General features: G+C 32.6%; 1 protein-coding gene and 1 long non-coding RNA gene across 18 annotated transcripts; both read right to left on the minus strand.

Moving 5' to 3' along the window:
• Positions 1 to 463: 463 nt before the first annotated feature.
• On the minus strand, positions 464 to 21,142 carry LOC128394174 (cadherin-related tumor suppressor-like). 17 transcript variants are annotated; one of them, XM_053354445.1, is made up of 10 exons: positions 20,994 to 21,142; positions 20,645 to 20,783; positions 20,428 to 20,486; positions 19,844 to 20,284; positions 19,048 to 19,559; positions 18,827 to 18,869; positions 15,540 to 18,424; positions 13,895 to 14,074; positions 974 to 6,287; positions 464 to 868 (listed from the first exon to the last, which is right to left on the minus strand). In XM_053354445.1, the coding sequence occupies exons 7-10, from the start codon at positions 18,150 to 18,152 to the stop codon at positions 465 to 467; spliced, it is 8,511 nt and encodes a 2,836-aa protein (XP_053210420.1). In that variant the 5' UTR covers positions 18,153 to 18,424; positions 18,827 to 18,869; positions 19,048 to 19,559; positions 19,844 to 20,284; positions 20,428 to 20,486; positions 20,645 to 20,783; positions 20,994 to 21,142; the 3' UTR covers position 464. The 17 variants fall into 17 exon arrangements, with proteins under 17 accessions (XP_053210420.1, XP_053210422.1, XP_053210425.1 ...); XM_053354447.1 differs by having other exon boundaries at positions 19,844 to 20,342; XM_053354450.1 differs by having other exon boundaries at positions 19,844 to 19,999; positions 20,162 to 20,486.
• Positions 21,143 to 22,301: 1,159 nt separating this feature from the next.
• LOC128394476 (uncharacterized) lies at positions 22,302 to 23,712 on the minus strand. Its single transcript, XR_008326375.1, has 3 exons — positions 23,358 to 23,712; positions 23,039 to 23,201; positions 22,302 to 22,845 (listed from the first exon to the last, which is right to left on the minus strand). It is a non-coding gene; the product is annotated as an uncharacterized LOC128394476 (long non-coding RNA).
• Positions 23,713 to 23,834: the final 122 nt, after the last annotated feature.

Consider the following 23,834-nt stretch of genomic DNA (forward strand, 5'->3'; position numbering starts at 1 on the left):
TGAACTGAAAGAATCCGAAGTTGCTGCATCTTCATCATCGTGATTAAGATGATTGTGATTTTGATTGGCACCGGTCATTGGATTATATTGATGATGTCGATTTGATGTTACACAAGGTTTCACCAGTTTGGATTTGGATGCTGGTGGTGGTCGAGGTGGACACAAGGGTATCACTGAAGATGAGCCATTGGTTGAGGTCAAATCGTTTAAAGTTAATATTCTTGGTGCTGTGAGTTCACTAACGGAAGGTGAAAGACGAGCCAATGGTGCGTGTTTATGGTGTTGACCGGAGATCCCATTGGAATGTGAGTTACGTCCGTTCATTAGACCAGCAGATCTGAAGCCTTTATAACGATAGACAAGGTCAATATCTGAAGGTGCTATTGATGAGGCATTTTCAAGATCATATTGTTCACCGGTTAACATTATGTCAGAATAATCTTCCGTTATATCACTAAAAGGTGTCATAAAAGATGGAGGTGGTACTGGGGTGCACGTTGAGGTATTGGTGGAGCGGACGGAACTGAGACTGGTGATTCTATCACATCGGGAGGCCGTTGTTTGGATAATGGCGGCGGCGGTGGTGGTGCTGTAGGCTGATTATGATGAGGTGGATGATGAAGAAATGATGTCTGTGAGTGAGAACCATTAAGAGAGTGGGCATGATGAGATTTACTAATTGGTATCTGTCTTAAGCCCATTAATTTACGCTGACCAATAGTCCCACCGATACATGAAGGCATTGGTCGTTTCCGCTGCTGACGGAATATCACAAAACTGGCCAATAAAACCAATAAAATAATTACAAAAAATATAACAAACAAAATGGTTCCAACGGATAATGCATCGGGACTAATTGAATTAGTATCTAAATTGTGAAAGATAAAATAATGTGAGAAAATAATTATTATTATTATTAAGATAATTTGGTGAAAAATTTATTATTCAAATGAATTCAAGGTGAAAAACTTACCTGAACAAATACTCGCATCACCGTTACAAATGTAATTAGATTGATTAAAATGAGATAATCTATTGGCTCCAATAATGTTAATTACAACTTTAGCCTCATCATAATCATTTCGATCTCTAATTGGTCCAGAATTTTTGGCAATCACTGTGAAAACCAATTCTTTACCATTTGATGGGAAAGAATTGTTAAAATCAATCGTTTCCGATAATCGTAATGTCCCATTACGATCTAGTTCAATTCCAAAACGACGATGATTAATGAAATAGAAATGAATTGTTTCATTATAATCTTCATCCGTTGCTTTATCGGCCAAAGTACCAATTACACTTCCAGCGGTCATTGATTTGGTCAAATCAAAGGTGAATCGTTGTGATTTAAATTTAGGTAGAAATTCATTAACATTACCAATCCTAATTTCAACAGTAATCGTTGTGAAAATTTTACGATCATTTCGAGCGACAACTTTAATTAAGTAGGTTCGTTTGGTTTCATAATCAAATGAGATCAAAGATGTGAGGTGACCGTTTTTGAGACCAAGGGAAAAATAGCTCGAATCAAGTTCAGGCAAAATTTCATAGGTCAACTGTGAGAAACGAGGTGAATCAAAATCGGTGGCAGCGACGATCCCGATCATTGAGCCGATCGGATTATTTTCAAGTGTCTCCATAATTAAACGTCCATCGTCCCTTAGGCCAACAAACAAAGGCGGATTATCGTTAACATCGGTAACGTGAATGTTAATCATGATTGAAGTGTTTCGAGAACCAAAATAGGCTGAATCAGTTGCGGTCACTTTAAGCCGATAACTGGTAATCAATTCGTAATCAAGTAAAGCGTTCAGATAAACAATTCCCGTTGACGGGTCAATTGTGAACGGTTTAAGAATCGATTTTGTTGAAACCGTTTGATTGAGTAAAGTTTTAAGTGACAATCCAATTAAAAGATATTCACTTGGCTCTAATGAAGGTTTAATCACTTGACGATAATAATCACTGGCTCTCTCATTGATTGTCCACTCAATTATCTCAAATGAATAGGTAATTTGTGAGTTAATTGCATCTTCATCCTCATCAATAGCTTTAAATTGGGTCAACACATCATTAGTTGATTCATTTTCAGGTACAACGAGTTGAATTTGACCAGAGGTGAAACGAGGTGGTGACCGATTGGGTGAGCAAATTTTAATAATCAAAGTGATTAAATTAGATTGTTGTAAAACTGTTGATTGAGTTGATGGTTCAAACTTGTATGTCCACTCTTCTTGTCTTTTGATTATTCCTTGACCAATAAAAATCACATCACCGGTTGGTGTTAAAGTAATTATCTTATTACTACTTAATGATGATGATTCTTTAATCATGTAATCAACTAAATCAAGGTGATATAATAAAGTGCCATTGGTTAAATCATATGGAATTGCAATTTTATGGATTGGTGATGAAGATGATTTTTTAAATCCGATTGATAATCCATCTGAAGATGTTGTTGTTGATGAAGATGAAGATGATGATGATGATGATGATGATGATGGTTGAAGATTAATTAAAACGTTGGTTTCACTTGATTGTGGGATTATACCACGATCAGAAGCAATTACAGTTAAACTGTATTGATTAAGAAATGATAATTGACTATTAAATTTCAACAATTTACTTTTATGAGATCGTTTTTCTCCACCGTTATTAGTTAATTGTTGTTGATGTTTCACTTTAATTTCACCGGTAATTGGATCAATTGTAAAATAATCTGAATTGTGTTTAAATGAGTAACTAATTATTGAATTAAATCCTTTATCTAAATCATGAGCATGAACTTGACCAATTGTATCAATTTGTTGCTGATTGGTGATTGATGTTGATGAATCGGATTTATTTTCATCTGGGATAATGTAATTAAATTCATAAAGTGATTTATCAAATTTTGGTGGATTATCATTCTCATCAATTATGTTAATTGTTAAGGTTGTTTGAGCTTTCCAACTGCCATCATTAACTGATACACTCAATAAATACTCATCCTTGACCTCACGATCTAACTGACCAGTGACAAAAACTTCACCTGTGGTTGGTTTTATATCAAAAGCTTCAGAGTGACCGAGAATTGAATAAGTGGCCTGAGCGTATGAACCTTCATCACGATCAGATGAGGTGACTTGAATAACGATTGACCCAAGGGGAGCATTTTCAGTAATATTCACACTGAACAAACGAGTAAATCGAGGGGGATTATCATTTTTGTCTAAAACTTTGATGGTCACTTTAGTCCGTCCAATAAGATTGTCTTCATCTCGAACACCCAAGATCAGGTCAAAGGTTGGAGTTGATTCCCGATCAATTTTACGAGTTGTCCAAAGGGTTCCATACTTTTCATCCACTCGAAAAGGAATCGGATCATTTCCAATCTTAATCGGTGATTCAATAAAATAACGTAATTTACCCTCGAGGGTTTCACCATCTTCATCAGAAACAAGATCACGATCGGTAGCCCCTAATGAGGCCACAAGAACGGGCTCCTCAATTTCCTCAACAATGGTTGCATTATATTGATCAAAATCAAATGTTGGTGCATTATCATTTTCATTGGTCACTTCAATGGTCACTTTGGTTATCTCATGAGTGTCATCAAGAATCGCCTCAATGTAAAGTTCATATGATGTTGACTCTTCATAATCTAATGGTTTAGCGATTCGCAGATACTTTCGGTCAAAACGGAAATGACCGGAAGCATCTCCACCAATTATTTTCACTTGAACCGATTCAATCAAAGACGAGGGGACATCGGCAAGTAGCCCAAAGGAGTGGACAATGTTACCCACCTTGACACTTTCACTAACCGATATTTTATAAACCAATTCAATTAGACGTTTTTGTTTACGGCTCGGTACAGTTGGATCAATTTTAAGGTCAACAATTAACTGATTCTCTAGACGGTTACGTTGAGCCATATCTTCAGCGATAATTTTCAACGAATAACTTGAATTAGATTCAATTGGTCGAGTTGACCGGACAATACCCGTCTTCCTATCAATAGTAAATAAATCATCTTCTCCTCTTTCTGATGATGAGAGTTCACTAATTGTTTCAATGGTAAATTGTACACGAGAATTGGCACTTCCAGGTAGATCACAATCGGTAACATAAAGTCCGAAAAGGAAAAGGTCATCAGGTAGAAGAGACAATCTTGAAGGATGGAAAACAAGATCAACTTGATTGTTAGTTGTTGATGAATCAATTGATTGCCCGTTAATTGAATTAAACACTGGTTTACAATCATTAACATCACCAATTGTAATGGTCACTTTAGTTGTGTCTGTCCACTTTGAATCATTTACTTGGATTGTTAAATGATAAGATGAACGAGATTCCCGATTAAAAGTTGTATCAGATTTAAGTGACAATTCACCGGTTACAGAATTAATCACAAACAATTGAGAATCCGAATCAATCATTTTATAAATTAGTAAATGGCTTGAATCTAAATCGGAAGCCTTGATTGTTGCGAAAGGTTTGCCCGCAGGGTGAATTGTATCCTCGATCAATTCAAATGAGTAACTTGGTGAATTAAATGTTGGCTTATTATCATTAACGTCAATTATGTTAATTAAAACAATTCCTTCACCAGTTAATCGTGGAAGTCGTTTATCAATTGCGATGATCCTTAATTCAATTAATCCATTTGTATTATTGGCACTATTTGGATTGTTGTTGTTGTTGTGATTAACACTCTTGATCATCAATGATTCACGGTCAATTGGCTTAATTGCTGAGAGTTGAGCTGAGGTTGAATTCAATTCAAAGTAACCTTCATGATTATTTTTCAACAGATAATTAAGTTCAGCTCGATTGGTTGAAGATGATTTATCGTTAATTGTTTCACCAAGTGCTTGGAAAGTACCGATGATACCGATCTCATTTTCATACCAATTAATTGTATAAGGTGAGTTGATAAAGGTTGGTGGTTGATCGTGAATGTTGATTAAATTGATAATCAATCGAGCGGTATCAGAATTACCTGCTTCATCAATGGCCTGGACACGAAGATCATAAGTTGAGATTGTTTCGTAATCAAGTGTTGCCGATACAATTACGGAATCTTGGTTTATACCGAAGTGTCCGTAAACATCACCGGAGGCAATTCGATAGGTGATCTTGTCGGGTGAGTCTAAATCGTAGGCTCGAAGTGTAATAACCGTTGATTGGAGGGAAACATTTTCCGGAATAGAAACATGTAATTCTGATAATTCAAATGAAGGTGAATTATCATTAACATCGGACACTTGAAGGGTCATTCGAACGGAACTAGAACGACCTCCATAATCACGAGCACGAACAATTAATGAATAAGTGTCCACTGTTTCTCTATCAAGAGGTCCTGTTAAACGAAGTTGACCATTAATTTGACCGATGGCAAAAGGAAAATCGCCCTCAGTAGTTGGATCGCCATTTTCTAGATCGTAGCGAACATAATTGTTTGGTACTTCGTCAGCATCATCGGCCTTAAATGCGTAAACTAGTGAATCGGGCCCAAGATTTTCAGGGATCTGAAGTATTGTCGGTGTGCGAGGGTCAAATATCGGTTCATTGTCGTTAACATCTTTCACCTTAATTGAAACTGTAGCTGTTGACCTATGGTAACCATCATCGGCGATAACAGTTAAATCATAATGAGTAATTAACTCTCGATCTAATAATGAAATTAGCTCAATACACCCAGAGGTTGAATCAATTTTAAATGGGCCAGAAATAAGTTTAGCTAATTCATTAGTTGGACCCGATGATGACCACACTAGAGCAGAGGACGATGGCGATGATGATGATGATGATGAGGAAGACGATGAATTGGCAAACCCATAATAGGATGAAGTATCTTTAAAGTAATAATTAATTGATGATGTTAAAGATGATGAACCATTTAAATTACCAATTGCATCAATACCATTAACAGAATCAAATGTATCCGCATCAGTTGCCGATAAACAAACAACTGAATGACCTAAGGTCACATTTTCAAGTAGTTCAACTTTGTAAATCGTCGGATCAAATATTGGCCAATTATCATCTAGATTAATCAAATTAAAATAAACATTAATCTGTTCACTTCGATATAAACCATCAAAAGCTTCACAGGTAATGATGAAATGATTAGGATCCGATTCGTAATCAAGGTGACGCATTAACGTGAATACCCCAGTCTTTTCATTGAGATTGAAAATATACTCTTCCGGATCCGGTTCACCAAAGGATCCATCGGAAACAATGGTATAAGTCAATGAATGAGGAGCAAGATCTAAATCAAAAGCTTCGATTGAACCAATCTATTGAAATGCGAATAGAAAACAATTAGTAAATCATTGATTTCGAAAAGAGATCAACAATCAATCAGTAATTACATCGTTAATTAACCTTCATCAAGTAATCACAATAATTGTGACTAATTTTACTCTAATAAAGTTAATTGTATTAAGTTAATCATTTAGGAAATAATAATATAATTATAAGAGAGAGAGAGAGAGAGAGAGGGGCATAATTATCATTTCACCATTTAAATCAAAGTAAATTAAATTGTGTTAACATTTGATTACGATGATAATGGTTATATAATTTACTATGAAATTAAACATAAAAGTTAAATGATAAAATTTTCCCTTCACAATTAACAGACAAAGTTAAAAGTTAATTTAAAACTTTCGGAAACAATTTAAATTGTTTTCCTTTTCTCATCTCATTTGTAAAATTGTCATGTCAACAATCAACTAATAATACATAATCGTAATCGTAATCATCATCATCATAACATGTAGAAAAAAAAACAAAAAAAAAACTTTTAAACGGCAACAATTAACTGACCCAACCCAACGATGTCCATAGACAATTAAACCCAACCAACAATAACTACAAATGATAAACACTCAACATTAATTACTATCAATATTATTTGTTCATCCTCTTCAAGTTCATAAACTTTATTCATCATATTCAGTTAATAATGAACAAAAATTAAATGATAATACAATATTAATCATATGAGATTAGCCGTTCCCAAAGTCCTAACCCAGGTAAGTAAAAAAACACCATAACTAAATTAACCTTGATGGTTACAATTGGATTCCAATTAACCTATCTTTCACTTTGGATGATTATTATCATCCATGTCTGTTGATTATTTAAACTTACAATTAAACGGCCAAGGAAAACTATTATATTTATATTTGATTTTATATCGATACCATAGCCTGAACCCAGTTCCCAATTCAATACTGGATATTATTATATTATTATCTAATATATATATTTTTCTTGTTGTACTTTCAGTATCTTGAGCCCTCCCACTTAAAAATAAGATGAAAAAATGATGATGATTAAAGCCTCACCCATATGATGAAGATGATGAGGATGAGGATGATGATGATGATGGTGAAGATGGAAAAGAGCAAAAAGTTACCATCCTCATCATCTTACTTTTCTTGAAAATGCATAAAGGCGAAACCAAACCCTTAAGGCTAAGAGTTAACAATCATCCACTTCATCTCTCTCTCCATCCTCATCCTCGTCTTCATCTCTCTCTCTCTCTCTTTCTCTTTCTCTATTACCTTTCCCGTGACATTGGAAGAAAAATTTTTTTTGTTATTCTTTCTTTTCTTCATCTCGTTCCAACCCTAACACCAAATATATTGTACCAAACTAATATTATTTTTCTGGTAAAGGTTAAGTCCTAAGGCCTTTATATTAATATCATCATTTTTACTTTGTGAATATCTTACCAATCACTCTTACACTTTCATCATCATCTCTCTCTCTCTCTTTTATCAATTGAAAAAAAAGGATAAAGTCATCATCTTAATCTCCTTGAGAGACAAATTGAAACCAAATGTCAATTTCTGTAAATGATAATATGAAACGATAAATAGGCTATGCATGACTGTTTGACCATCGCTAATGTCCACTAGTTTTCTGATTACAATGTTATTCAAAGAATTGACCATTGTGATCTTTTTTTTCTGGAAAAATGTAACATTTCAATTACTTGACCACAAACATAGACAATTTTTCAATAACTTTTTTTTGTTGTTGAAAATGTGAGAAAACCAACAAACTTGAATTGGAAAAATTGTCAAGGTAAATTAATCAAGATTTAGAGAGAGAGAGAGAGAGAGAGAGAGAGAGAGAGTCAAAGTTGATTGTGATCTTAAATTATCTGAATTTTGTGTAGTTGAGAATTAATTTTAATCATTAACCATCAACGTTCAGGTACATTAGTACAATTTTTTTCTTACTTCTTGTTACCTTGATTTTCATCAACAACAAATTATGAAACAACATTTTCTTCAACATCAATTGCTTTTTATCAACTAACAATTTAACTAATATAATGTACTCACGAACACACAGTTAACAACTAATGAAGATAACAACAATCACATTAACTACGATTAATTAACTTAGTAGCAATCTAAAGATAAAAGTTAATATTAACAACGGTAAGACACAGAGTAATAATAATCAATTAGAAAAATGAAAATGAAAAAAAATAATTCAATCACCAATCAAATCAAGTTATCAATAATTAACTGGTTGAAAAAAAAATAAGATCACCTTGATTACAATAAGAGCAGCAATTAACTAACTATTCATGATAATATATTAGCTTAGGAAAGGTTTAAATTGTTTGGTGATATTGATGATGATAAGTGAATCAAGGTGAGGTTAATTTGAATAAAAGGTTAATTAAAATTAAAAGTTAACACCAATGAAAACATGGTAGTTAATAGTTCCTATTGAATCAACAATTTCTTGTTACTTTAATAATACATTTTAAATAATAATAAACAAAAGTCTCGTTTTAATGCCTGAGGGCAAAATCTTTGTGAAAAAAATGCTTTCTCATCATCAACATTTAACCTCAATCTTTAACCTTCATTATTATCATCATAACCATCATCTTGATCATCATCATATTTTTTCAGCTTCTTTAGCTACACATACCCGATATGTGGGCTTAAACCATCATCCTCATCATCCTCGTCATCAATATCTTCCTCCCCTTAAAGGTCAGGTCGAGGTTAAAGTGTAATAACTTCAAGAGATTGCAACATTTCAAGGATTCCAATTGTGCTACGGTTAAATCAAACTGACCGATGGTCAAATGTTACTATTTCTCACATTATCATTGCTCAATTTCAACCGATTAACAGTCTTTGTTTCCGGTTAATCAACAATCTAAGTTGATTATCGGGATGATTAAAAAAATCAGAGATTCAAAGATAATCTTAACGTATCATATTTCAAGATTCACACACAGTTAACGTTAATTTTCAAGCTTCTTGTGTCTAATCAACATCAGATCGGTGATCATTATCTTCATCATCATCTTGATCATGAAGATTGATTGGAACTCATTCATTGTTTATTGCTAATTTTATCTTTTTTCTTCATTAGATGATAATGAAGATGAAAAATGAAGGGGAAAAAGTGCACAAGGGAAACGAAAAAAAAATGTCTTCAGGTAAACACGAAATCTGTCAATCAAATAGCCTAAGGGGTCAATCGTTTAAAGCTCAGTTTCAATCAATATACTTAGGGAATTAACTGAATACACAAGAAACATTATCGCACAATATTAGGTAACTCATTATTCTAATCCCAAAGGTGATAATCTCTTTCCAATCAGTAATTTAATAATAATTAAATTGTGAACTAACAGTCAACGTGATTTGTGATTGATTTGATTTGAAAAGGAAACATTTTGCCAATGGACACTTGGATCATCCCTTTAATTGTCATCATATTATCATCATGATCATTGTGAAAACAACTTGAAACTGATGATAATCATAACAATAAATTAATGAAATAAACAAGATAAATGCTTATAATACATAAACAGTTAATCTTTTAATCGCTTTACTATTGTATCTTTTTTGATTGCGTTGAGATTAAAAAATAAGCAAATCTCATGTAAGATTTACAATTATTGTTGACCTTGTGTAAAGGTTATGATAATTTGTAGACTAAACCATAAAAGGTTTTAAAAATGTTAAGAGATGAGGATGAAGAGATTTATCTTGTTACTTCATCTCAATCATCATCTTATCTTCAATGATGAAGATGATGATGGGTGTTACTGTTGTATACAAATTAATAATGATGGTATTATTTGTATTTTACTGAATAAATTGAGTTTACAATGTTTACTTGTCATAAAGTAAATGGGACAACATCGAGTCTTCATCATCATCAACGGCGTATCTCACACCGAGGGAGGTTAATGTCGGACTAGATGCGAAAGTGAGAGAGAAAGAGGAAGAGAGATGGAGATGGAGAGGGAGCAAGAGAGAAAAATGTATATTTGATATTTTTGCAGAATAAAAAAACTATCGTTGACTGAAAGGTTTTGAAATTGGTGTTGGCGTTTGGTTAGAGTGTGAATAATGTGAATTGCAAAGTGTATTGACAAAGATGAATTTGGGATGAAGATGAAGATGATAGAAGCAGAGATTTAACTTTGCTTCATCTTGTGAAAGGAAATTGAGCTAAGAAAACATGAGAGAGAGAGAGAAAGAAAGATGATGCTGATGATAGGGTGTAACGATCATCATCAATCAGATTGGTCAATGTGTATGCTTAACTAAACAGTGGAAGAAAAAAAAAGTTAGTCAAATACTTCAAGTCTCTTGGACTTCATTGGGTAAATGGCAGTGAATTTATCATTAGCCAGAAGCAGTTGCAACTCTCACAATAGGGAGGAGGTGGGAAGAGGGAGAGAGACACTACAAAACAGACTATCATCCCATAGGGATGTCCACTCAGTGTGAATTGCAAATGCAAATTGCAAATCATTATCAATAATGTATTGCAATGTGTTTGCGGAGGTAGAAGCGGGTAAAAAAAACACCACCAGGTATGAAAAAAAATTATAATACAAATACAACAACAAAGAAACAATATAAAGTTGATCATATAATAATAAAACAATAGGGATTGAGAATTGATAATCATGGTAACCAAGGGGATGAGAAAATGGTAATGAAAATGAATGCGAGAAAAAATTGATTATTGATTGCATTTGATGATGACGATGATCAATTTTGATGATCATGTCCACATCAAGTTGAATCTTGTTAAAATTGTATCAACAAGTTGATAAAGTCAACTTGTTGCTTAACTGGTCAGACTAGTTATTATTACCTTAGCTGTATATTTATATATTTTTTGTTAACCTCTGTCTTTTTTTCATCATCTTATCATCTTCCTCCTTCTCTTCAAATCATCTAATCATCATCTTCACCTCCCAAAACTCCTCCTCTCACTTTACTTATTTCTCTCTCTCTCTCTCCATGAATTGAAAGAAAGTAAAAAAAAACACTGAGAAAGAAATGAGACTTTGAATTTAATTTGTATCTCATCCAAGACATTGCTCGCCTCATCCCAAGTCACAGCATCTTTCCTCTTTTATCATCCTCATCATCCTTTTTTTCGTGTGATTCTTGAGTGAAAAAAAAGAGTTTATAAGCTTGTTATACTCTGGAAATTCAATTGAACAGCTCACGCTCAGGAATCAACATAGAAATAAAGTAAGAACTAAATCATCATCATCATCAGAAAAAAACTGCATCAATTTTACTTGACCTCCTACAGGTAAAAGGAGAGAGACATTGAAAAGTATTTCAATTTTAAAACTTTTTTTTTCTTCTCTTACTTTTACTCATCATCATGATCATCATCATGTTCATTTTAACTTAATGCCCTTTTTTTTATTAAACTGATCATTTTCTGAAACTTTGGCACCCAAGGAGGTGCTTTTTTCAATCAATTCAAGAGCTAAATCAGTAAACACTATGACAGACAATCAGTTAATCGTGTGTTCCTGATCATTTGTCCAATGTGATAAAGAATCAGAACTTATTAAGCTTTGATATCAATCTTAATTTTCTCTCTCATCTGATTCAATCATTCCTACACTCACTTCATCCTCCTAATCAGAATCATCGTCATGATTAAACTTGGGTAACTTATGAAATTGATTCATTTCAAGTTTATCAGTTTGATTATTACATTTATTTTCATACCTTTTTAGTTAATCTTAGTTTGTGTTGTTATTGTGCAACTAATAAAGGTGTATTATTAATATAATCATTAACAATTTCATTTGTAACTAGTTGATTGCGTGTGGTTAATCAAAATGCTGCCAGGAAATTAAAAAACATTTTCACGCTTTTTACTGGATCCAAATGATTAAATCAATTTGCTTGATTGTTACGATTATCATAGTGTGTGAGTGTGTGTATTAAATTATGTCTCTGATATTTATTAACCATTAACCATTAACAATCAACAATTTATTGTTATTCATTAAGATTATCTGGTTAATTGTAATACATTTTTACCCAATCAAAGGATTAAACTAATCAAAACTTTCGATTACCTTAATTTCAACAATCAACGTCATTAGAAATGTCAATATTGATGAATTAAATTTTCTTAAAAGTTATCTTAAGATAATCGTCTTAATTGTTTGACGATGGTGATGATGATAATCTGATAATGTTTTGTTTTTTTTATCATTTAATTGTTTGTAACTTAATAAATAATGTTGATTAGATTGATTGTTACTCTGCTAATCCGTTAATTGTTGGTCATCTATTATCGGTTGTTAGGGAAAAGATGAGATCAATTGTTGTTACCATTGAGTAAATGTAATTAATGACAATCAAAATGATATATCGTTTATCATCATCATCATCATTATTTTAAGACAAAAAGAAATGATAAACATTTTCTCATCTTCTTCATCATCATTATCATCATCCTCTCTCTTTCTCTAATTTAACAAGTGAAGAGGAAAAAAGTTTAAAGATGATATATTATTGGTCTTAGGAACGTCAAAGGTGATCAGGTAAGATGATGATGAAGATGAAGAAAAGGAAACCAACTCCACCCCACTACCAACTAGTATAAAAAAAAGTTCTTTTCATCATTATCTTCCTATCGTTACCTCCTACCACCTCCTCTTCTTCATCATCATCATTCTCTTCCTACTAATCTATCATTTGTGATTCTGTTTTGTTTCCATTGAAAACAACAGGCCAAATGATAATCCGGATTAGTTTTAAAACGATAAGAGTCAAATCTAAGTAATTTTTTGTTTCTCTCTCTCTTCTCGTTCATCTCAGCTTCATAATCATCATTATCATCATCAAAAAATGAAAGAGAGACTTTACTTTTTCAAAGTCATTCGCTCTCTCTCTCATTTTTTCAACCCACCACCCTTGAGCCCGGAGGCATCTTAGACCTCTAGGAGCAGCTAAAGTAAAAAAATACTTTGAATATGAGTATTACTACAAATACTATTGCTCAAGATGATGATGATTCTGACTATTTGCATTACTATTATTATGAGTGAGAGAGTGAGTAAGGTTTACCTAATATCTTCTTTATTATCATCATCATCTTAAGGTCATCTTCAAGTCGAGTCAACGATGTAAACACACCATTAAGTTTGACAGGTTTTAAAGGGACACACACACAAGAAAGTAGCTACTGGATTCCTAAAGGAAAACAAAATCTTCAAGAGCTAATCATCATAATCTTGATTTAGAGAAAGAAAAAAAAAACTCCACATCAGATTAACCCAAGGAATTTAAAGATGATAATGATGATGAGAGATGATGTAGTCTCTTCTTTCTTTGCGTGTTAAATGAACACTTGAAATTTTCTGCTTTTATGAAATATTCAGTTTCTCTCTCTCTCTCATCCTCATGATAACCCAACTGATAGTAAAGTGAAAATATCAGTACATTTTGACATTTTAGCTAAACTTCAGGTCAACGTGATTCTCATTTTCCATTAACTTATCCAATGTGATTGATGTTTGATTGTTCATTTCATGGTGATAATAATATGATAATAGTAGTGGTCAACTTACAACTGTCCCTCGGTCCATATTTTCGGGTATATCAAAGTAATATTGTTTAGATTTAAAGTGTGGGGCATTATCATTAACATCGGTAACGGTTATTTGAATCTTTTTGGTGGTTAAATGAAATGAATCCGAGGCTCCAACAATTAACGTATAACTGTCAATGGTTTCACGATCCAAGGGTTTCTGTTGTTATTTTTAATAAGATAAATTATAAAAATATGATAAATAATAAAAGATGATTAGTGATTAAGGAAAACAATTAAGTGAAGAAAAGAAATCAAATTATCTATGAGTGGGTTAATTGACACACACACAAAACTTAATGATTTAGATGATTAAAAGTAACAACAACACATAATCTTTAATTCAATGGGAAGATGATGTGGATTGATGATAAAACGAGAAAAAAAAGAAGAAGGGAAAAGGCGTGAGGTTTAGTAATCATTAAAGATGAATGAATATTTTCACTGGAATTGAACGAAATTGTAAATTCCTATTCTGTTACCTGAGAGGTTCATGTGATTCCTCAGGCATTTAAAGTGAATCTTTTGTTTCATTTACTTTTCAAGTCATGATGATGATGCGTTTGTTTTTTTTTTGCTCTTCATCTTTTTGTTTCTCATCTAAATTGAATCAACTATTTAATTGTTACAAGTTCTATGATTAGAATGATAATAAATTAACATTGATAATCATCTGGATTATGGATAAACTTTTATCCTTCTAACACCTTTCTTTTTTTTACCTTACAAGTTTAATTGTCAACAATAAACGGAAAACAAATATTATTAAGATTAAGTTTAAAAGTTACAATGAAATTTGAGTTGTAAAAGATGAGGATTTAAGGGAGTGGGGATGATGATGATGACAAACAGAGAAAAAGAAAGGTTGTCGAGGTAGGTTATCATCGGAAGACAAGGATGATGCAGAAGAAAAGGTAAAAAAGAGCAAAAGGAAACACAAATTGATGAAGATGGGAAAGGTTATCGCAAAGACATCTAGAACTCGTTACAGAGAGAGAGAGAGAGAGAGAGAGAGAGAGAGAAGATGGAAAAGTGAAAGGAAGAAAAATAAAAATGATGAGAGGAGAGTGAAAGAAAAAGATGAAGATAAAGGTAGAAAGAAAGGAAGAATGAAAGAGAGAGAGAGATGAGGAAAGAACAAACTGAATACAGTGTGTCCACACAGAGTTATAACCTCACCCAAAAGTTTTACTTCAAAGTGTATACAGTAAACATCGGCCCCTCAGGGTGGGATTAAAATATTTCCCTAGGAACATGGAAATGTATCTCTCATAGAAACCAGAGATTGAATGTAAATCTCATGTAAACCTTTTGAAATATAACCTTCGGAGAAATTATGATTTAGGACACACTGTACATAGGAATATGTATATGAAAGGTGAGTTGGAGATGAAATATAAAGTTAAGATGTCTTAAGATAAGGAGAGATGCTTGAGAGAAAAGATGATTTAAGATGAGGAAAAAGAAGAAGATGAAGATGAAGATGATGAAGATGATGATGAAAAAGAAGAAAAGAGGAAACAAGTCTTTAAATGATAATGATGATTGGTCTCTAATTAGTCTTATGTGATTGTTGTTGTGTGCATGTCACTAATTAATGGCTATTATTATGGACCATTACATACCTGTAATATTATTTTGCCTGAATATGAATCAACATGAAAGGTTGGCTCGTAACAACGGGAACAATTAATTAATTTGTATTCTATCTTTGAAGTTAAATCAGGATCTTGTGTAATCGTTGATAGATCAAACAATTCACTTGATGGCGGAGTTGCCTCACTAATCAATAATGATAAGCCTGAAGATGATTTAACCAAAATGGTCAGTGTTAATGATGAGCTAAGCTGATGACCGGGAGGACCACGATCTTTAACAATGATTGCCAATCGGTAGGATGAACACTTCTCATAATCAAGTTCACGGGTTGAAATAAGAGTATGTTGACTTCCGGTTGATGAATCAATTATTTGAAAAAGTCCACCGTATTTGTACAATAGATTACAATCAACTGTACCATTAGAACCAAGATCACGATCAATTGTTATTAAGGGTAAATTAAGTTTACTTGATTCAACGATTTCATAGATATAAGATGAACTTTGATTATCGTAATAAACTGAATCCTTGGGTAGGATTAAACTTGGAATCTCATCGTTAATGTCCAAAATATTGATCTTAAGCATTGAATGAGCCCAATTTGGATTAGGTCCACCATCACGAGTGGTCACTTTAAGCTCAAAAACGGGTGTTTCCTCACGATTGATTATCTTATCAGTGGTTACCAGTCCGGTGAGAGTGTCAATGTGAAAGAAATGAGCATTAGGTCCACTTAACGAGTAGTACAATTTAGCGTTAATCCCTTCATCTAAATCAACGGCGTTTATTGATGTAACAAATGACCCAATCGGCAACGATTCTACAATATTAATCTCATAGGTGTCACGTTTGAAAACTGGTTCATGGTCATTTACATCATTAACAAGAATCACTAGATTAGCGGTTGATGATCGTGCTGGTAATCCATAATCACGAGCAATTAAGGTTATATTGTAGGAAGACATTTTCTCCCGATCAAGTGATTTATTAACACGAATTATGTGAGAAGTGCCAATCGATTCAAGTCTAAAGTGACCCATCTCGTTACCTGAAGCAATTATCAATGAGGTTTCACCGTTTGCACCATGATCAGAGTCTGAAACTGAGATCGCAGTTACAACAGATCCACTGACAGCGTTTTCATCAACCGTTGCCACTTCTGATCGAGATAGATGACGAAATTTAATCACAGGATCATGATCATTGGTGTCCAAAAGGTTAACTGTTATATAAGCTCGGCCATTTTGTCTTGGTGTACCGTGATCGTGGGCGAAAACGGTGAAAACACAAACTTTATATCCAGTTGAAGATGTAATCGGATTGTAAAGTGCCGATGAAGTTGTCGTTGATGTTGAAGATGGAGATGAAGATGATAATGATGTTATCGGTGTTGTACCACAATCAATTGGACCTTCTTGAGCGGTATAAATGACTCCAGTTACCGGATCAATGGTGAAATATTTTTCCACCAACAGGTAATAACTAATTGTTGTATTTCCATTGCCCTCCTCATCGGCATCAGTTGCTCGTACCTGTAAAATGGGCACACCTTTGCCAACAGTCTCATTAAGACTGACCGTATAATCAGAATGGTCAAAAATTGGTGGATTATCATTAACATCAAGGATGGTTACATGAAGAGTCAGGTAAGCAGTTAATCCTCCGCCATCAACCGCTGATATATTGACAATATAATTAGATTGTGTTTCCCGGTCAAGTAAATCGGACACTTCAAGATGAAGAAACGATGAAGTTACATTGTAAATCAATTTAAAGGGTAGATCATTAAACGATGATGATGATGACCCATTCATTGATGAATAATCATTTGCTTGATGTAATAATGTCGATGTTGTTGTTAAATCTGTTAACGATGTTGTCGATCTCCTTGTTGAGAGGAAACTTTTAATTGTTGATCTTTTTGTGGTTGTTGTTATTGTCGTTGGTACAATTTGATAAGTTAAATTACCTTCATCAGGATCAATTGCTGTTTCTAATATTAATTTAGAACCGATTGGCGCTGATTCACTGAATGAGATATTCCTATTGATATATGGAGGCCAATAAGGTGGATTATCATTGACATCGGTCACTTTAATCCGTACCTTAATTGGATAACTTGGTGAATTGGTTAATAACAACAATTGATAAAAATCACGAGTCTCCCTATCGGTGGAAACTGTTGTGGTCAATATTGATCCGGTTGATGAATCAAATCGAAACTCAGGAATATCGATATTAAAACGGTAAATGAGACCTGGTTTGATCGGCACTTGACCGACCACTTTACCTGGTAACGTGTTCTCGGCAATTTCAAAATTAAAGGTATCACTTGGTGATGATGACAATGGCAAAGATGAGGATGAGGATGACAATGTTACAGATGAGATTAAGGTTGTTGCTAATGATGCTGATGGAAGACAACTAAATAATAAACTTATCACAATTAATTTGGACATTATATCTAATAAGGTAATTAACAATAAATTAATCGTTCTTCTTGCTCTTGGATAATTAATACAAGAGACAAGATTAATATTGATTGGCAATAATGATGATGATGATGATCCATTTGTGATTAAAGTTGACGATTTGTTATTGTTACAAAAGACTGAGAATGGTTTAATTGAAGTTAACATGTTAATTAACTTCCGTTGGCTTTAATTGTTGTTGAGTAAATTTGTTTGCTTGTCAGGGTAAAAAAAAAGATACAATGTTGATTATTGTTATAATTAGTTAATTGTTTGCCATCATTATCCTTTTCGGGTAAACCAAACACTGATGATTTTGGCCAAATTATCCAATTAATTGTTGTCCTCATAATTATCACAATGGTCACGATTAATTAATTACTTAAGATGATAAAATGAATGAAAATTATGTTGACAATATTGGGAATATTTTGATTTTTCTTTGTGTGGGAAAAGTAAACAAGAAACAAACAAAAAAAAGTTAAAGGTTAATAAATTTTATATGCACACAATTAATTAAACAATATACTAACTACAATTATAATTAACATGTAACAACTAATTGTTAAGGTTGTTAACCAGAATTTCAAATATAACAACAAAAATATAAGGAAAACAAAAAGTTAACATTGACCAGAAAGTTTCTCATAAAATGTAATCAAACATCTGATGAACTGATTAACACTATTTTGTTGATTATTTCAATCAACTGACAATTAAAACTAATATTTTAATTCAAGTGTAGTTAAGAGTAATTAAGATAATTAATTGATAGATGAGTTGGAATGATTTAAATGTTGGTCAAGTGAAATGTTTGTAAAGTTTTTTCTTTGTTTTCTTACCTGAGAATCATAATTTTCACTGGAAAACGATTTGGTTTAAATTCTGATTGTTTGGGATTCACAAAATGAGCACAGATATTAATCCAATGGAATCAAAAGTTGATTAGAATTGCGAACAATTTAAAACAGAAAACAAACAAAAAAAATAATAGAAAAACTTATTAATAAACAAAAAAGTAGAAAACAAAAAGTTGTTGTTGTGTGGTAAAGGTAAAGTTTACCTGTGCTTCTTGGGACTCTGGCGTTTAACTACTGACTTGAGTTCTAAGGCCAATTTGCAAAGCCGACTCTCGGTTGTTTCTCTCTCTCACTTACTCACTCTCTTCATTTATCTTCTTTCTCTCTCTCTTGTACCATTTTTTCCCTCTCTTTTTTCCCTTCTCTTTCTTCCCTAAGGAGCCAAAGGAGCCTAACTGAAGGAATGTGAAACATTCTTGGTAGAAAGTTGCTCCATGTTGGGTTTGACTTGTTGTTGTTCCTGAGACCGGTTGCTCAGCCCCTGAGCAGCTTCATCGCCATCGAGGGAGAGCGAAAGATGATGATGGAGATTGAGAAAAGATGAACATGCCAATGGGGAGTGAGAGAGCAAAACTGATAGAAGAGAACAAACTTTTTCTCCAACAGAAAGGAAAAGCTTTGGATATATTTTTCTCTTCTCTCTTTTCCAATTTCTCTCCATCTTCTTCTTCATCTTCTTCATCTGTATTTCTCTCATCATCTGGGAACCGGTTCTCTGGAAGAAAAAAAAACAAATTCTATTTAACTTGTTACCACCACAATAATCGAATTCAATAATCATTCCTAACTGTCAACCTATAAATATGTAACCACTAATCATTACAATAATTAACCAGCAACTTATTACAAAGATCAACTTCTCTCTCCCTCTTGTTTTGTTTTCCTTTCGCTGTAATCGTTAGGCCTAAACTTCATCATCCTCAGAGTTTTAATTATTACCTTTGTAATTGGTTCCATTATTTTGTAAATGTTAAATTGCTGTGGATAATTTTCACTTACCTTAACTTGCCAATGGAATCAGATATTGCAGATATTCAAGGTATTGTATTGACCAATTTAGCCTCGAGCGGAGAGATGAATCCTTTAAATCACATTTACAATTAGCTTTTTTTTCATTAGAATTGTTTACCAGTGAGTTTACTGTGTATTGTTCAACTATCAATATAATATGAAACTAAATTAAGTAAATTGATTGGATGGATGGACGTCGATTGTCAAGATTAGAGAGAAACAGAGATAATTAACTAATTTCATATTATATCAACTTTGGAGAGAGAGAGAGAGTTTAATAAGATGAATGGAGATGATTATGTTTACTTGATTTCGGGAATCATGATGGAGAAAACATTTTGTTTCACAATTAACATTAATAATCCAATTAGTGTGATAATTAATTCAAATCGTGTTGGTCAGAAGCCTTAAATTAAACATTCCGAGTACCTGGTTTACGTAATAATAAGTGAATGGAAATGAAACACCAACGAAATATAAACAGTAACTTTTGTTTGGTAAACAAAGAGGTTGAAAGGACTTTAGGTTAATTGGTGAATGAAACGGAAATACTAATATTTGCATATACTCACTGTGAATAAATAAAATTTAGAATATCAATTTAACGAGAAAGGGAAATTAAATTTAGTATCTTGAGCCATTGGATTAATGGGAGGATGCGGAAGATCAAGTTGAACATGTTGATGGGTGAAATTATTAACTGGATTGGGGGTTTGATTTAGTTAATCACTTTGAGCAGTTGCTGTTGGTTGAATTGAATGATTTTCGTGACTAATACAATGTAATTACCTGAGTCTCAAGTCTGATCCTCGATAAAGGTGATCTTCACCTTTTCGTGAGATTTTCGTATCAAAATCTTTGAAAACTTTAATCAGAAACTGTCAAGTCTATGTTATGATGACCATTATTTTCATGTTGGTCATCGCTTCTGGAATATGAGAAAGATGATTTAAATTAAGATGATTTAGTTGATTCTCTGGATGATGGACAAGATGAAGGAGGAAAAGAGAATGGTCAAGACATTGATTGGAATGGATGAAGAAGAGAAACTTCAATGAAAACATTGAAGGTGAAATGGACGAGAGGGCAAAGGTGAAACCATTGGTGAGCAAAATGATGGCTCTAAATTAATTTTTACCTTTTCTTTATTTGTATAATTAGATTTGTATCCAATTGATTGATGAGCTCCCATGATTTAAGATATTGAGGGCTGTTCATCACTTTAATATCAAGGAAGAATCATAGTCTTGGATCAATCTGATGTTTGTTAACTAATTAACGGTATTCATGAAAATAAATTTCCAATTTTAATCATCCACATGATCACAATTTAATCTTTTTGCGAAAACCAATAGATGGCGATACTTGTCGATTTCTTTTGGCGCTTCTTTTTGGGATAATTTGTTTTTCTACAAAATTTTAACAATCAATTAGATTTAATTATTATAATTGTTTAATTAGATTTTATCTTCTTTCCTACAAATTATAATACATGGAAGATTACTCTTTATTCTCAGAAGAAAATTCGTTCGAAATTACATTTGGCTCGAGCCGATTCTGTCAACAATTAGAATAAAAATTCTAATGATAATGTTCGTAATTAGATTTAATTTGTTGATTATTTAATTGATTTTCTTGATTAAAAATGGAGAGAAAACCAAAATTATGGATCAACACAACAGGGAACTGATTACCTGATGGAAGACACTCTGTAGAAAACTATTGGAATTGATTGTTGCCTGATTGTTGAAACGATCAATGAACTTTTAATTATTAATTTTATTCAGTTAATTGATAAGTGATACATTTTTTGAATGTTCAATTACATTTGATTGTTAATATAAATACTACTTGATATTTATAAATTGTATTGGTTAGTTAACAAGTTAAAATGTAACTAATTGAGTGATTAACTTTAATCAATTGGATAATTGTGTGTTCTCAATATTGATTAACAATTAGTTTTACAACAATTGTCTTGGAAAAAGTAACAGACACGATAGACTAATATTAATCATGTAACAATTAAATGTATTAAATTTAAATATCAAATTAACGAATCGTTTCCAACAATTTGGTTCAGTTATTGTGTTGACCAATTTCACAATCACAGGAAAAAAAAAACAAGCCAACTGAAATTAACTTTAATTGTTAATTGTTAATTAGTAATCATAATAACTTTTTGCTTCTGTAAACAAGAGCAAATAATTAATAATAAAAAAAGAGTTACAATTAATTGTAATTACAGATTTAGATTTAAATTGAGAATCATTAATCTTTCATCATTTTTTGGCTCATTATTGTTACAACAATTAAATATTATTATTGATGGTAACTGATAATTATGTTTGATAATGATTATTGATTCAACCTGATGATTTACTGTTAATGAAACAAGGTTTGATTAACAGTTAATTGTTGATTATCAAACAATGTTATCAAAAAAAAAAATATATAAATATCACTCTGATTGATAAATAACTGTTTGGATTGTTGAAAATCATGGTTCAACAAATTGTTGATTAACTACAACAATTTACAAGATGATCATGTTGATAATAATAGTAAATGATAATCAAATACGATAATCAAAAATGGTGGTGACAATCAGCTAAAAATACAGTTACAAGTGATAATTAATAAATTAGTCAACCATTTAGCTTTCATCATCTTGTTAAAGGATTAATTAATCATCAGTCGTAGTAGTAGTAATCATGATTAGTGACAGTAACAATTTAGATTGATAAAAATTCAATGTTACCCAAACAATTGGTACTAATATTTACATCACCACGAACTGGACATTAAGGCCAACGGATAGTTGACCGTTAAATTATGAACGGGATGAGGTCTTGTAGGTCTGTGTGACCTTAGAACTGGAATTGAGGGTCAACAAGGGAATATTTTGTTGACCCTATTGACCGATCACTTGATCATTGGTTATTTGTATCTTACGCTTGAAGATTAAGACAATTGATGATGAAACTTTTCTGATGAAAGTTTTATGATGAATAGAAATTTAAATTGCACAATTAATTGTTATGAATAAAGAAAGTGTATTAGTAAACCATTAATTATGACTAATAAAAAAGCAACATAAACAAAAAGGCCAACAACCGGGTTAATTATGAATATACAAAAAAAAACATCAAATTACAATCAGTTAATCACAATTATACTTACAATTGGTTCGTTTATTAACCCAAACATATTAAGGAAGTTTTCGCATCGTTTAATTTGCTCACCTGAAAGGTATGAGTCCATGATCATGTTCATCATCTTAATCATGTTCATCATCATGATTAATAATCAACATGTTTCTTTATGTCGATACAGTCCAACGAATCTAAGGTGAGAGTGAGAAATAAACAAAATGGGATGATAAATATAAGATTGTTATTAAAATGATGATAATAATCATAACTGTAAATGATCAAATTAATAATGAGCTGGATATGAGATGATAATCGTTGAGAAAGAAAGAAAAAGAGAGACAACTTACCCTTTACAGTCGAATCGAGATAAATTCGAATCCCGCCCTCAGGCCACTATTCCCACTTTAGTATTTACATACATTCATGTACGAATGTCATCATTCCGTGACGATTAGAAGTCGCCCCTAATCGATTGATGTCGAAAGAAAGAGAAAGCGTTTTTTTCTCTCTTCTTTCTCTCTCTCTCTCTCTCTCTCTCTCTCTTTCTTTCTACCGCTTGAGAGTGCGAATTTTGATGTTTCGCTGATTTTATCTTACACTTGGACGAGATTCGATTTTTAAATCTTGACTTAACATCAGATCGGGATTGATACGAGGGTTCGAAGGCGGTGACAATGTTTGCCCTTTTTTTCTCAATGTGATTGTACCATGAAACGAAAAGGCCGACAGGTTCGAGGTGGAGTTTCCGACACGCACATTTCATCTTCTATTCATGATATTAAGATGACGAAGCGGGGGTGGGATGAGGGTGGTTGTGTCTATTT

This window comes from Panonychus citri, unplaced genomic scaffold (assembly GCF_014898815.1).
Source record: "Panonychus citri isolate SS breed McGregor unplaced genomic scaffold, ASM1489881v1 Contig00139, whole genome shotgun sequence".
Taxonomy (NCBI): domain Eukaryota; kingdom Metazoa; phylum Arthropoda; class Arachnida; order Trombidiformes; family Tetranychidae; genus Panonychus; species Panonychus citri.